The 13,952-nt window shown below is 38.1% G+C and overlaps 1 protein-coding gene across 11 annotated transcripts in view; it reads left to right on the plus strand.

The window, feature by feature from the left end:
• Positions 1 to 13,952, plus strand: part of CEP192 (centrosomal protein 192) — a 121,105-nt gene that overhangs the window by 61,818 nt on the left and 45,335 nt on the right. For 9 of the 11 annotated variants that reach the window (XR_011504548.1, XM_070513492.1, XM_070513490.1 and 6 more), the window contains 3 exons: positions 394 to 542; positions 5,181 to 5,243; positions 8,437 to 8,667. Coding sequence is in view for 10 of the 11 variants with exons in the window: in XM_070513492.1 (XP_070369593.1) it covers positions 394 to 542; positions 5,181 to 5,243; positions 8,437 to 8,667 (443 nt within the window). In the remaining variant the exon portion in view is untranslated. The remainder of the gene's footprint in view (positions 1 to 393; positions 543 to 5,180; positions 5,244 to 8,436; positions 8,668 to 13,952) is intronic. The other 2 variants (XM_014837307.3, XM_070513493.1) reach the window with 1 other exon arrangement.

Here is a 13,952-nt window from a genome sequence, read left to right on the forward strand (position 1 = left end):
TGCAGAAGGGTGGAGAAAAGATTGGTTGTAGTAGTAAAAATTCAAGTTAGAGCCTCTCATTTCTTATTAGGTTCCAGTGGCTTATATTTGTGAGAGAAAAAAGGAAGAGATTACTAATAGGTAGTAATATGTAAGAGTTGATTAGCAGTAAACTGTGAGTTCGATCAATTTTAGTTATTGTTCTTCATCAGCTGGATGCAGCAGGAAAAAATTACTGGCCAGCCTCACTGAGGCGTATACAGTCTCAAGGCCTCCTAAAGACTTGGGGCATGTTATACCATAGCTCTTGGGTATAAACAGATAGTCTTATATAGAAATTTTCATTTAACCAATTGTGCTTTGAGTCAAGTGTTTGATATAACTTGCATTTTGACTATGCTTTATTTTTCCCAGGAAATGTAAGAGTACCTGAGGAGCTGAAGTTTCCTCACGCTTGCTGTGTTGGCATTGCTTCACAAACCCATCTTAGTGTACTTAATCCAACTGACCGCTGGCTGCAAGTCAGCATTGGGGTTCTCAGTGTTAGTGTTAATGGTGAAAAGGTAAGCTTTCTGTGTCTCTCTTCTTTGACTTAGCTATTGGATTATGATTAATGCTGGATTTCTCCTTGTTCTAGTTCTTCTTTTTATATTACAGAGTATGCCCCCCTCCCCATACCTTGTACAGAATTGTTGGAATGGTATCTTTTTTTTCTCAGTCATCCCTTTGTTGTTGTGCTTCTAGTGTAAGAAGTGAAATCTGAATGTGTTGCTCATTTTCCATCAGTTATTATTGTTTACTTACTAATCATTATATTTCATTGTCATTTATTTATAAAATCATGTAAATATGCTTTCAGTGTTGTCATTTACACCTTTAACTGAAAGCTCTGATTTCTGATCTCTGCTTTTCAGTTTTGTTAAATGGAATTGAATGTAAGTTACTGTCATTTATCAAAAAAAACAAAGAAACAAGTTACTCTTGGGACCTATGCCTACATTTAGTAAGTGGAGTCTCCCACCCCCCCCCTTTTTTTTTGCTGAGAAAGATTAGCCCTGAACTAACTGCTGCCAATCCTCCTCTGTTTGCTGAGGAAGACTGGCCCTGAGCTAACATCCATGCCCATCTTCCTCTACTTTATATGTGGGATGCCTACCACAGCATGGCGTACCAAACAGTGCCATGGCCGCACCCGGGATCTGAACCGGCGAACCCCGGGCCACCAAAGCGGGACAAGCAAACTTAACTGCTGCGCCACCAGGCTGGCCCCAGTGGAATATTTTTGACTAATTTATCTGATCATGTTTGTATATGATCTTTGGAAATACCTGGAAATACAGTTTTCGCATTAACTGTTAGAGCAAGGGTTTCTCACCTGATCAGTTAGCAGTTAACAGCTGCTAAAGATCCAGACTCTAAATCGCCTTTCGTTGATTCCAATGACCATTTGAAAATCAGTGAATAGGGAGGGTGGGAAATATGGTCAGCAGTTCCTGTTTTGGAATGTCCTGGTTTTGCGACTGCTACTTAGAGACAAACATCAGTAGATGGGTTTACTCTCCCCTCTTACCTCCTAGTAATAACCTTTATTTACCTGATAAAATAAGACTGTGTCTACTCTTTCTCTCCCTTTTTCCTGGTCTTTCTTCTCTGATCCTGAGGTTAGAGGAAAAGCAGGTGGTTGGAGAAAAGAGTTGAGAATGGAAGGAGGAGAAATTGGGCATGTAGGAAGTAATGTTGTCTCTGAAGTGGGAGTAGAAAAGAAGATCCTCATTTACAGTGAGGAGGGAGGGGTTGGAGTGAGACATAATTGTAGACGTGGAGGCCTGATGAGGAATCTTAGAGATCAGTCAAAGCCCCTCCATTACAGAGGTACAGAAACCAGGTCCTAGGGTGAGGTACAGGGCTGTGAAGCACTGCCATTTTCAGTGCCCTTTTCAAGGAAAGTGAGGGTATGGATAACTTATCCTCTTAAGTCTTGATAATTTTGACTGATTGGACTTTATGAATAATGAGTTAAAAGACTTGGGTATTTTTGAAGAGGTAGTGTCTACATTTGGTAGTTGGAGTGACTGTCAAAAGGGATGTTAAACAAGTTGATTCTACTTTTTTTTGTAATTGAGGTCACAATAGTTCATAACATTGTGAAATTTCAGTTGTGCATTATTATTTGTCAGTCGCCATATAAATCTGCCCCTTAACCCCTTATGCCCACCCCCCAAACCCCTTTCCCCTCTGGTAACCACTAAACACTTCTCTTTGTCTGTGTGTAAGTTTGTCTTCCACATATGAGTGAAATCATATGGTGTCTGTCTTTCTCTGTCTGGCTTATTTCGCTTAACATAATACCCTCAAGGTCCATCCATGTTGTTGGGAATGGGACAATTTTGTCTTTTTTTTATGGCTGAGAAGTATTCCATTGTGTGTGTGTGTGTGTGTGTGTGTGTATACACCACATCTTCTTTATCCATTCTTCAGTCTATGGGCACTTGGGTTGCTTCCACATCTTGGCTATTGTGAATAATGCTGCAGTGGACATAGGGGTGCATAAGTCTCATTGAATTGTTGATTTCAAGTTCTTTGAATAAATACCCAGTAGTGGGATAGCAGGGTTGTACGGTATTTCTATTTTTAATTTTTTGAGAAATCTCCCTGCTGTTTTCCGTAGTGGCTGCACCAGTTTGCATTCCCGCCAGCAGTGTATAAGACTTCCCTTTTCTCCACATCCTCTCCAACGTTTGTTATTTTTTGTCTTGGTGATTATAGCCATTCTAATGGGTGTAAGGTGGTATCTCATTGTAGTGATGATTTGCATTTCCATGATCATTAGTTATGTTGAACATCTTTTCATGTGCCTATTGACCATCTGTATATCTTCTTTGGAAAAACGTCTGTTCAGAGCCTCTGCCCATTTTTTGATCGGGTTGTCTGTTTTTTTGTTGTTGAGTTGCGTGAGTTCTTTAAATATTTTGGAGATTAACCGCTTGTTGGATATATGATTTGCAAATGTTTTCTCCCAGTTGCTGAGTTGTCTTTTCATTTTGTTCCTGGTTGCCTTTGCCTTGCAGAAGCTCTTTAGTCTGATGAAGTCCCATTTGTTTATTTTTGCTTTTGTTTCTCTTGCCCAAGTAGACATGGTATTAGAAAAGATCCTTCTAAGACCGATGTCAAAGAGTATACTGCCTATATTTTCTTCCTGGGGTTTTGTGGCTTCACATCTTACCTTCAAGTCTTTAATCGATTTTGAGTTAATTATTTTGTATGGCAAAAGTTAATGGTCTACTTTCATTCTTTTGCATGTGACTGTTCAATTTCCTTAACACCATTTATGGAAGAGACTTTTCTTTCTCATTGTGTGTTCTTGGCTCCTTTGTTGAAGATTAGCTGTCCATAGGTGTGTGGATTTATTTCTGGTCTTTCAATTCTGTTCCATTGATATGTGTGTCTGTTTTTGTGCCAGTGCCATGCTGTTTTGATTACTATTGCCTTGTAGTATACTTTGAAGTCAGGGATTGTGATGTCACCAGCTTTCTTCTTTTTTCTCAGGACTGCTTTAGCTATTTCGGGTCTTTTGATGCCTCATGTGAATTTTAGGATTGCTTGTTCTATTTCCGTGAACAATGTTATTGGGATTCTGATTGAGAATGCATTGAATCTGTAGATTGCTTTAGGTAGTATGGACATTTTAACTATGTTTATTTTTCCAATCCCTATGTATGGTATATCTTTCCATTTCTTTATGTCATGATCAGTTTCTTTCAGTAACACTTTATGGTTTTCAGTGTATAGGTCTTTCACCTTGTTGATTAAATTTATTCCCAGATATTTTATTATTTTTGTTGCAACTGGATATAGGATTGTATTCTTGAGTTCTCTTTCCCTTAGTTTGTTATTAGAGGATAAAAATACCACTGATTTTTGTAAGTTGATTTTGTACCCTGCAACTTTGCTGCAGCTGTTGATTATTTCTCATAGTTTCCTGATGGATTCTTTAGGGTTTTCTGTATATAAAATCATGTCGTCTGCAAAACAGCGAAAGTTTCACTTCTTCAATACCAGTTTAGATACCCTTTATTTCTTTTTCTTGCCTAATTACTCTGCCCAAAATCTCCAGTACTACGTTGAATAAGAGTGGCACGTGTGGCCACCCTTGTCTTGTTCCTGCTCTCAGAGGGATGGCTTTCAGTTTTTCCCTGTTGGGTATGATGTTGGCTGTGTGTTTGTCATGTATGACCTTTATTATATTGATGTACTTTCCTTCTATACCCATTTTATTGAGAGTTTTTATCCCGAATGGAGGTTGCATCTTGTCAAATGCTTTCTCAGCATCTATTGAGATGATCATGATTTTTATTCCTCGTTATATTAATGTAGTGTGTCACATTGATTGATTTGTGGCTGTTGAACCATCCCTGCATCCCTGGCATAAATCTCACTTGATCATGGCATATGATCCTTTTAATGTATTGCTGTATTCAATTTGCCAATGTTTTGTTGAGGATTTTTGCATCTATGTTCATCAGTGATACTGGCATGTAGTCTTCTTTCTTTGTGTTGTCCTAGTCTGACTTGGGAATCAGAGTGATGTTGGTCTTGTAAAATGTGTTAGGAAATGTTCCATCTTCTTCCATTTTTTGGAATAATTTGAGAAGGATAGGTATTAAATCTTCTTTAAATGCTTGGTAGAATTCCCCAAAGAAGCCATCTGGGTGGAGTTTTATTTTTGGGGAGGTTTTTGATTACATGTTTCAATCTTGTTACTGGTGATTGATCTATTCAGGCTCTCTATTTCTTCTTGATTCAGTTTTGGGAGGTTGTAAGAGTCTAAGAATTTATCTGTTTCTTCTAGATTGTCCAGTTTGTTTGCATACAGATTTTCATAGTGTGCTCTTGTAATCCTTTGTATTTCTGTGGTAAGTATTGTAATTTCTCCTCTTTTATCTCTAATTTTATTTATTTGAGACTTCTCTCTATTTTTCTTAGTATGGCTAATTGTCAATTTTGTTTATCTCCTCAAAGAATTAGCTCTTAGTTTCGTTAATCCTTTCTACTGTTCGTTTGGTTTCAATTTCATTTATTTCTGCTCTAATTTTTATTATTTCCATCCTTCTGCTGACTTTTGGCTTTGTTTGTTTTTCTTTATCTAGTTATGTTAGGTGTAGTGTAAGATTGCTTATTTGAGATTTTTCTTGTTTGTTAAGGTGGTCCAGTATTGCTATGAATTTCCCTCTCAGGACCAGTTTTGCTGCATCCCATATGAGTTGGTATGGTGTATTTTCATTTTCCTTTGTTCTAGATATTTTTAAAATTTTCGTTTAATTTCTTTAATGATCCATTGGTTGTTCAGTAGCCTGTTGTTTGGTCTCCATATTTGTGACTTTCCCAGCTTTTTTCTTATAGTTGATTTCTAGTTTCATAGCATTATGGTTGGAAAAGATGCTTGATATGATTTTAATCTTAAATTTATTGAGGCCTGTCTTGTTTCCCAACATATGGTGTGTCTTTGAGAATGTTCCACGTGCACGTGAGAAGAATGTGTATTCTGCTGTTTTGGGATGGAGTGTTCTCTATGTATCTATTAAGTCCATATAGTCTAGTTTTTCATTTAAGGCCACTGTTTTCCTTGTTGACTTTCTGTCTGGATGATTTATCAATTGATGTAAATGGGATGTTAAGGTCCCCTGTGTGATGCTGTTAATGTCTCCTTTAGGTTTGTTAATAGTTGCTTTATACTTTGGTGCTCCTGTGTTGGATGCATATAGATTTATAAGTGTTATGTCTTCTTGGTGGAGTATCCCTTTTATCATTATATACTGCTCCTCTGTCTCTTATTGTCTTTTTTATCATGAAGTCTACTTTGTCTCAGTATGGCAACACCTGCTTTCTTTTGTTTGCCATTAGCTTGGAGTATCATCTTCCATCTCTTCACTCTGAGCCTGTGTTTGTCTTTAGAGCTGAGAGATATTTCCTGGAGGCAGCTTAATGTTGAGTTTTGTTTTTTAATCCATCCAGCCATTCTGTCTTTGTATTTATTTTTTACCTTTATTTTTTTGGTGAGGAAGACTGGCCCTGAGCTAACATCTGTTGCCAGTCTTCCTCTATTTTGTATGTGAGATGCTGCCACAGCATGGCTTGATTAGTAGTGCCCAGGTCCACACCTGGGATTTCAACCCATGAACAGTGGGCCAGCTCCCAACCACTGTGTGTCTTTTCGTTGGAGACTTCAGTCTATTTACATTTAGAGTTATAGTTGAGATATGAATGCTTAATCTGCCATTTTATCACTTGTTTTCCAGTTATTCTGTATTTCCCTTGTTTCTTGTCCTGTGTATTTCAGACTGCTAATTATGTTTGGTAGTTCTCTGTGATAGTTTCCTCCGTTTTCTCTTTTTTTATTATTTGTGTCTCTGTTCTGATTGTTCAGTGGTTAATGTGAGTTTTGGATTAAAAATCTCGTAGATGAGATAGTCCATTTTCTGATAGCCTCTTATTTCCTTAGTCTAAGCAGGTTCCATCCCATTCCTCTTCCCCCTCTAAGTTGTTATTGTCACAATTTATTCCGTTTTGTGTTGTGAGTTTGTAGTTAAAATGACAAGATTATAGTTATTTTTGATGTTTTCCTTCCCTTTATCTTTCATGTTATAGTTGTTTGCTAACCTGTTCTGATAGAGAGCTGCAGTTTTCTGGTTTTGTTGGCCTATTTATCTCCTCACTCAAAGCTTTGTAAACACTTTCTTTCTTTTTTTTTTTTTCAGGTATGAGTCCCTTCTTGATCATTTCTTGAAAGGGGGTGTCTTGTGGCGATGAACTCCCTCAGCATTTGTGTCTGGGAAAGTTTTTATTTCTCCATCATATCTGAAGGATATTTTCGTTGGATAGAGTATTCTTGGCTCAAAGTTTTTATCTTTCAGAATTTTGAATATATTTTTCCCCTCTCTCCTAGCCTGTAAGGTTTCTGCTGAGAAATCCACTGAATGCCTGATAGGGGTTCCTTTGTATGTTATTTTCTTCTGCCTTGTTTCCCTTAATATTTTTTCTTTGTCATTGACTTTTGCCAGTTTTATTAATATATACCTTGGAGAAGGTCTTTTTACATTGATGTAATTAGGAGTTCTATTAGCTTCTTTTACTTGTGCTTCCAGCTCCTTCCCCAGGTTTGGGAAGTTCTCAGCTATTATTTCTTTGAACAAGCTTTTGCTCCTTTCTCCCTCTGGAATACTCATAATCCTTATGTTGCATTTCATAATTGAGTCAGATGTTTCTCAGAGAATTTCTTCTTTTCTTTTTAGTCTTAGTTCTCTTTCTTCCTTCCTCTGAAGCATTTTTATATTTTTGTCCTCCCAGTTGCTAATTCTGTCCTCCATAATATCAGCTCTGTTGTTCAAGGGCTCCAGATTGTAATTTATCTCATTCATTGTGTTTTTCATCTCTGACATTTCTGATTGGTTTTTCTTTATAGTTTCAATCTCTTTTGTGAAGAATTCCCTCTGTTCATTAATTTCATTAATTTTGTTCCTGATTTCATTAAACTGTCTTTCTGAATTTTCTTGTAGCTCATTGAGTTTTTTTACGATAGCTATTTTGAATTCTCTGTCATTTAGATTGTAAATTTCTGTGCCTTCAGGATTGATTTCTGGGTGCTTGTTGTTTTCCTTCTGATCTGGAATGTTTAAGTACCTTTTCATACTATTTGATGGAGTGGATTTGTACCTTTTCATAGTGGAAGTATCTGATCACAGATTCCACTTGCTGCCACTGGAGAGCAGGATCTGTGTATTCTGAGCCCATTGTGATCCCTGGTTTCTGTGCCTGTCTTTTTTAATCTGTGCTGCCAGGGCCAGTCTGCGATTGCCCGCTCGCTGCTGCCACTTTATAAATGTATGTACATGGACACTGTTGTGAGTCCCTTGCTTTGGCCATCCTACGAAGCTGGTACAGGTAGCAGGGTGCTTTCTTTCGCGTGTATGATCCCTGGGACTTTCTTGCTCTGCCCTCACTATCTACCCTCCTGGTGTGCTGGCTTGATGAAGAAACCCTCACAGTTGCTTGGTTTTTTCTGTGTGGGGCTTTCTCATGACTGGGAAGCAACTTGGAGAGTGAAGGCATTCTGGACGAGAGCTGCCCCTGCCCACTCTTCTTGCAGGGCCACACGCAGTCCCACACCCTGGATTGCTGCCAGGGAGGGAGAGGAGCTCCCCTTACCTCCTTCCACTTCCTCCTTGGGGAGCCAGCACCTCCACCTTCAGACGTATGGTTGTGTGGATCTCTCAGATGTCTGTTGTGTTGTGTAATGTCCTCTGTTGGGTTATGAATGTCCTTTTCATTGTATCTTAGGGGAGAGAGTCTAAGGGAAGAGATCACTCCACCATGATGCTGATGTCACTTTTCCTAGTTGAACTTTTGATTTTCAATGTCAGGGCATTTCTTAACGAGCCATGTGACTTTTTTTTTTTTAAGGTGGATCTTTCAGCATATCGTTGTTTAGTTTTCAAGAATAAAGTCATCATAAGACCTCATGCCACAGAAGAGATAAAAGTACTTTTCATACCATCTGATCCTGGGATTTTCAGATGTACATTCAGTGTTGCCTCTTGGCCATTTTCAGCAGATCCGGAGACAATAGTACAATCAGAAGCCTTGGCAAGCAGAGTCATTCTTACTGCTATTGCTGAGACCCCTGTGATTGAGGTAACTATTTGTAAACGGGCCTTTGTCATACCTGGTATTTTAGTCAAGGCTGTTTTACCTTAGAAGTAATATTTGGGGAAAAATGAATTGCCACAAAGTTACAATTAAGCTAAACACTGGTTCTTAATAGCTTCTTATTCCAAAATTTAAAATTATTAGTTGTTTTACAGAAACACAGATATGCTTGCTAAGATGTTTATAAAGCGATGTATAACATTAAACCCTATTTTCCAACTGGTTTCTAGTATGTATGTAATTTGATGTGCACTTAGGAAAGTATCATATTCATATTCTTCTTTTTTATACCTGAAGATTATTTGCTAACTGAAAATGTTCCTCTTCCACAGTCACTTATTTTTTGGAAATGAAAGAAACTTGGTCTAGCCAATTTGGGATAATGAAGCAGTTGCTGGATTATATGCATCTTTAGGTCAATGGTTCTCAACCCTCTCTGCATGTTGGGATAACACTGGGGGTGTTAAATGCACCCCAATGCCTGAGTCCCACCCAGACTAACTAAATCAGAATTCGGGGAGGAGCAGGGAGGCGGCTAGGTATCAATAATTTATAAATATCACCAGAGGATTGCAAATTTGAGCTTTAGTTAACAACCACAGCTGTATAAGAAGTGTCTTGTCTTGGTTGATTATGAGTAAAATTAGAACTAACATACTGAACAAGATTAAGGAATGTGTGAGGGAGAGGTGGGGAGGGTGTAAAACAGGAAAATCAGAACAGCTCGTCATAATAATTAAAAATTTGTTGAATCCTAATATGTGAATTGAACCTAATATTTTAGCCACACTTAACAGGTGTTACTGACTCCTATAGTTAATTTATTGTTTCATTCAACAAAGTTCTGGGCTTCTGTTTAGTGGTGGGATGTGGGGAATGAGGGGCAGGTTAGCCTCCTGAGGAGCCTGATGAGAATCATTCAGGGTTTCTTTTCAGTGTGCATGTGCCTTTTCTCTGGAGAATGCTTAGTAACTTAGCTCAAGAAACTTTTTATTTTCAGGGCCATGGAAGAGGAAGTAGAGTTTATAGAAGTTCTCATATTATAAACTCTTAATGATCTTTTTCTTTTTGCTTGTATGCCAATTTATATACTTTTAAATCAGCTCTGCAATGCTTGCTGTTCTCTAGGGCAGTGTTTTTCAACTTTGGTACTGTTGATATTTCAGGCTGGATCATTCTTTGTTGGAGGTGAGGGGCTGTCTTGTGCAGTATAGGATGTTTAGCAGCGTCCTTGGTCTCTACCCATTGGGCGTCAGTAATATCTCCTTCCTCCAACTTGTGACAACCAAAAATGTTTCCAGATATTGCCAAGTTACCCCTCACTTGAGAACCAATGTCAGTAATTTTTTGCATTTCCATACATTCCACTATACTAGGTTTTTGTACCTGACCTTAAACAGCTTACATTTTTGTAGGAGACATGAAAACCAAGCAATATTTGAAGTTGCCATATTTTGAGTGGCTCACATAAGTGATATTTAATAGTGTAAGGCTGTGGTTCCAAAACTTGTTTGCTCCTTGGAATCACCTGACGAACTTCAAAAAATGCTGATGTCTGTACCCCACCTCCAGAGATTGTGATTTTCTTGGTCTGAGGTGTGGTCTGGGCTTTGAGTCCAACATACAGACAAGTTTGGGAACCAGTGGTATAAGGATGGTTCAGTGTTAGCCAGGCCAGTGGAAACCTTCTGGGAGGCTTGGAACTAAGAGTATTTGGGCGCTAAAGGACCAGCAGGATTTGACTAGGGAACAGTATTCGCCATGAGAGACAGTTTAGGAATTTTATATAGAGGCCACATCTGTAAAAACCGTTAGATTACTTTCTTAACTTCATAAAGGATCTCCCAGGTACCTGCAGCAAATGTCATATTTTATGGTATATGGACTTTTAGTTTGGCTAGATATTGCCAAATTGCTAATTTAGGTTCCCACAATAAAAGTATGAGAGTTCCTATTGTTGCTAGCATTTGTTATTGTTAGATTTTAAATTGTTTGCTTACTTCTTGGATGTGAAATAACTTTTTAATTTGTATACTTGTATTACTAGTGATGTTGAGCATTTTTGTGTATGTTTGTTAGCCATTCTGATTTCCTGTTCTCTGAACTGCTTGTTTATATTTCTTGCCCATTTTTCTGTTGTTTTGGATGTCTTTACTGATTTTTGTAGATGTTCCTGATATTCTGGAGTATAAATCTTTGCTAATAATTATGCTGTGTGATTATTTTTTTGCATTCCTTGGCTCTTCTTTCCAATTCTTTTTGTTTTTGTTCTTTTGATTGGGCTGAAATTCTAAATATAACCAAGTCAGGTAAGACCCTGTATCTCAAATATGAAACCAGGCTTGTCTTTCCTCCTCCACGAAATTATCTCTTGGAAAAGAGGGAGGAGTTGCTTCAAATTCACTCTTTGAAGGTAACACATTAGCCTGGAATTTCTTTTTTTTCTTTTTTTTTTTTTTGTTATTGATGTTATGATAGATTACAAGCTTGTGAAATTTCAGTTGTACATTTTTGTTAGTCATGTTGTGGGTACACCACTTCCCCCTCCGTACCCTCCCCCCACCCCCCCTTTTCCCTGGTAACCACCGATCAGATCTCCTTCTCAATATACTAATTTCCACCTATGAGTGGAGTCATATAGAGTTCGTCTTTCTCTGACTGACTTATTTCGCTTAACATGATGCCCTCGAGGTCCATCCACGTTGTTGTGAATGGGCCAATTTCGTCTTTTTTTATGGCTGAGTAGTATTCCATTGTGTATATATACCACATCTTCTTTATCCAATCATCAGTTTCTGGGCATGTAGGCTGGTTCCACGTCTTGGCTATTGTAAATAATGCTGCGATGAACATAGGGGTGCAACGGACTCTTGAGATATCTGATATCAGGTTCTTAGGATAGATACCCAGTAATGGGATGGCTGGGTCATAGGGTATTTCTATTTTTAACGTTTTGAGAAATCTCCATACTGTTTTCCATAGTGGCTGTACCAGTTTGCATTCCCACCAACAGTGTATGAGGGTTCCTCTTTCTCCACAACCTCTCCAACATTTGTCGTTCTTGGTTTTGGATGTTTTTGCCAATCTAACGGGGGTAAGGTGATATCTTAGTGTAGTTTTGATTTGCATTTCCCTGATGATTAGCGATGATGAACATCTTTTCATGTGTCTATTGGCCATATTCATATCTTCTTTTGAGAAATGTCTGTTCATGTCCTCTGCCCATTTTTTGATCGGGTTGTTTGTTTTTTTGTTGTTAAGCCGTGTGAGTTCTTTGTATATTATGGAGATTAACCCTTTGTCGGATAAGTGGCTTGTAAATATTTTTTCCCAATTAGTGAGCTGTTTTCTTGTTTCAATTCTGTTTTCCCTTGCCTTGAAGAAGCTCTTTAGTCTGATGAAGTCCCATTTGTTTATTCTTTCTATTGTTTCCCTCAACTGAGGAGTTATAGTGTCCGAAAAGATTCTTTTGAAACTGATGTCAAAGAGTGTACTGCCTATATTCTCTTCCAAAAGACTTATTGTCTCAGGCCTAATCTTTAGGTCTTTGATCCATTTTGAGTTTATTTTGGTGTGTGGTGAAAAAGAATGGTCAATTTTCAATCTTTTGCATGTGGCTGTCCAGTTTTCCCAGCACCATTTGTTGAAGAGACTTTCTTTTCTCCATTGTAGGCCCTCTGCTCCTTTGTCGAAGATTAGCTGTCCATAGATGTGTGGTTTTATCTCTGGGCTTTCAATTCTGTTCCATTGATCTGTGGACCTGTTTTTGTACCAGTACCATGCTGTTTTGATCACTGTAGCTTTGTAGTATGTTTTGAAATCGGGGATTGTGATTCCGCCGGCTTTGTTTTTCTTGCTCAGGATTGCTTTAGCAATTCGCGTTCTTTTGTTCCCCCATATGAATTTTAGGATTGTTTGTTCAATTTCTGTGAAGAATGTTCTTGGGATTCTGATTGGGATAGCATTGAATCTCTATATTGCTTTAGGTAGTATGGACATTTTAACTATGTTTATTCTTCCAATCCATGTGCAAGGAATGTTTTTCCATCTCTTTATGTCATCGCCTATTTCTTTCAAGAAAGTCTTGTAGTTTTCATTGTATAGATCCTTCACTTCCTTGGTTAAGTTTATCCCAAGGTATTTTATTCTTTTCATTGCGATTGTGAATGGGATAGAGTTCTTGAGTTCTTTTTCTTTTAGTTTATTGTTAGTGTATAGAAATGCTACTGATTTATGCACGTTAATTTTATACCCTGCTACTTTGCTGTAGTTGTTGATTATTTCTAATAGTTTTTCTGTGGATTCTTTGGGGTTTTCTATGTATAAGATCATGTCGTCTGCAAACAACGAGAGTTTTACTTCTTCGTTACCTATTTGGATTCCTTTTATTTCTTTTTCCTGCCGAATTGCTCTGGCCAGCACCTCCAGTACTATGTTGAATAGGAGGGGTGAAAGTGGGCACCCTTGTCTTGTTCCTGTCCTCAGAGGGATGGCTTTCAGCTTTTGTCCATTGAGTATGATGTTGGCTGTGGGTCTATCATATATGGCCTTTATTATGTTGAGGTACTTTCCTTCTATACCCATTTTACTGAGGGTTTTTATCATAAATGGGTGTTGGATCTTGTCGAATGCTTTCTCTGCGTATATTGAGATGATCATGTGGTTTTTGTTTTTCATTTTGTTGATGTAGTGTATCACGTTGATTGACTTGCGGATGTTGAACCATCCCTGTGTCCCTGGTATAAATCCCACTTGATCCTGGTGTATAATCTTTTTGATGTATTGCTGTAATCGGTTTGCCAAAATTTTGTTGAGGATTTTTGCATCTATGTTCATCAGTGATATCGGCCTGTAGTTCTCCTTCTTTGTGTTGTCCTTGTCAGGTTTGGGGATCAGAGTGATGTTGGCTTCATAGAATGTGTTAGGGAGTTCTCCATCTTTCTCAATTTTCTGGAACAGTTTGAGGAGAATAGGTATTAAGTCTTCTTTGAATGTTTGGTAGAATTCTCCAGAGAAGCCGTCTGGTCCTGGACTCTTGTTTTTGGGGAGGTTTTTGATTACCATTTCTATTTCCTTACTTGTGATTGGTCTATTCAGATTCTCCATTTCTTCCTGATTCAGTTTGGGGAGATTGTAGGAGTCTAGGAATTTGTCCATTTCTTCCAGGGTGTTCAATTTGTTGGCATATAGTTTTTCATAGTATTCTCTTATGATCTCTTGTATTTCATTGGTATCTGTTGTGATTTCTCCTCTGTCATTCCTGATTTTAT

The sequence above is a fragment of the Equus asinus genome, chromosome 7 (assembly GCF_041296235.1).
Source record: "Equus asinus isolate D_3611 breed Donkey chromosome 7, EquAss-T2T_v2, whole genome shotgun sequence".
NCBI lineage: Eukaryota > Metazoa > Chordata > Mammalia > Perissodactyla > Equidae > Equus > Equus asinus.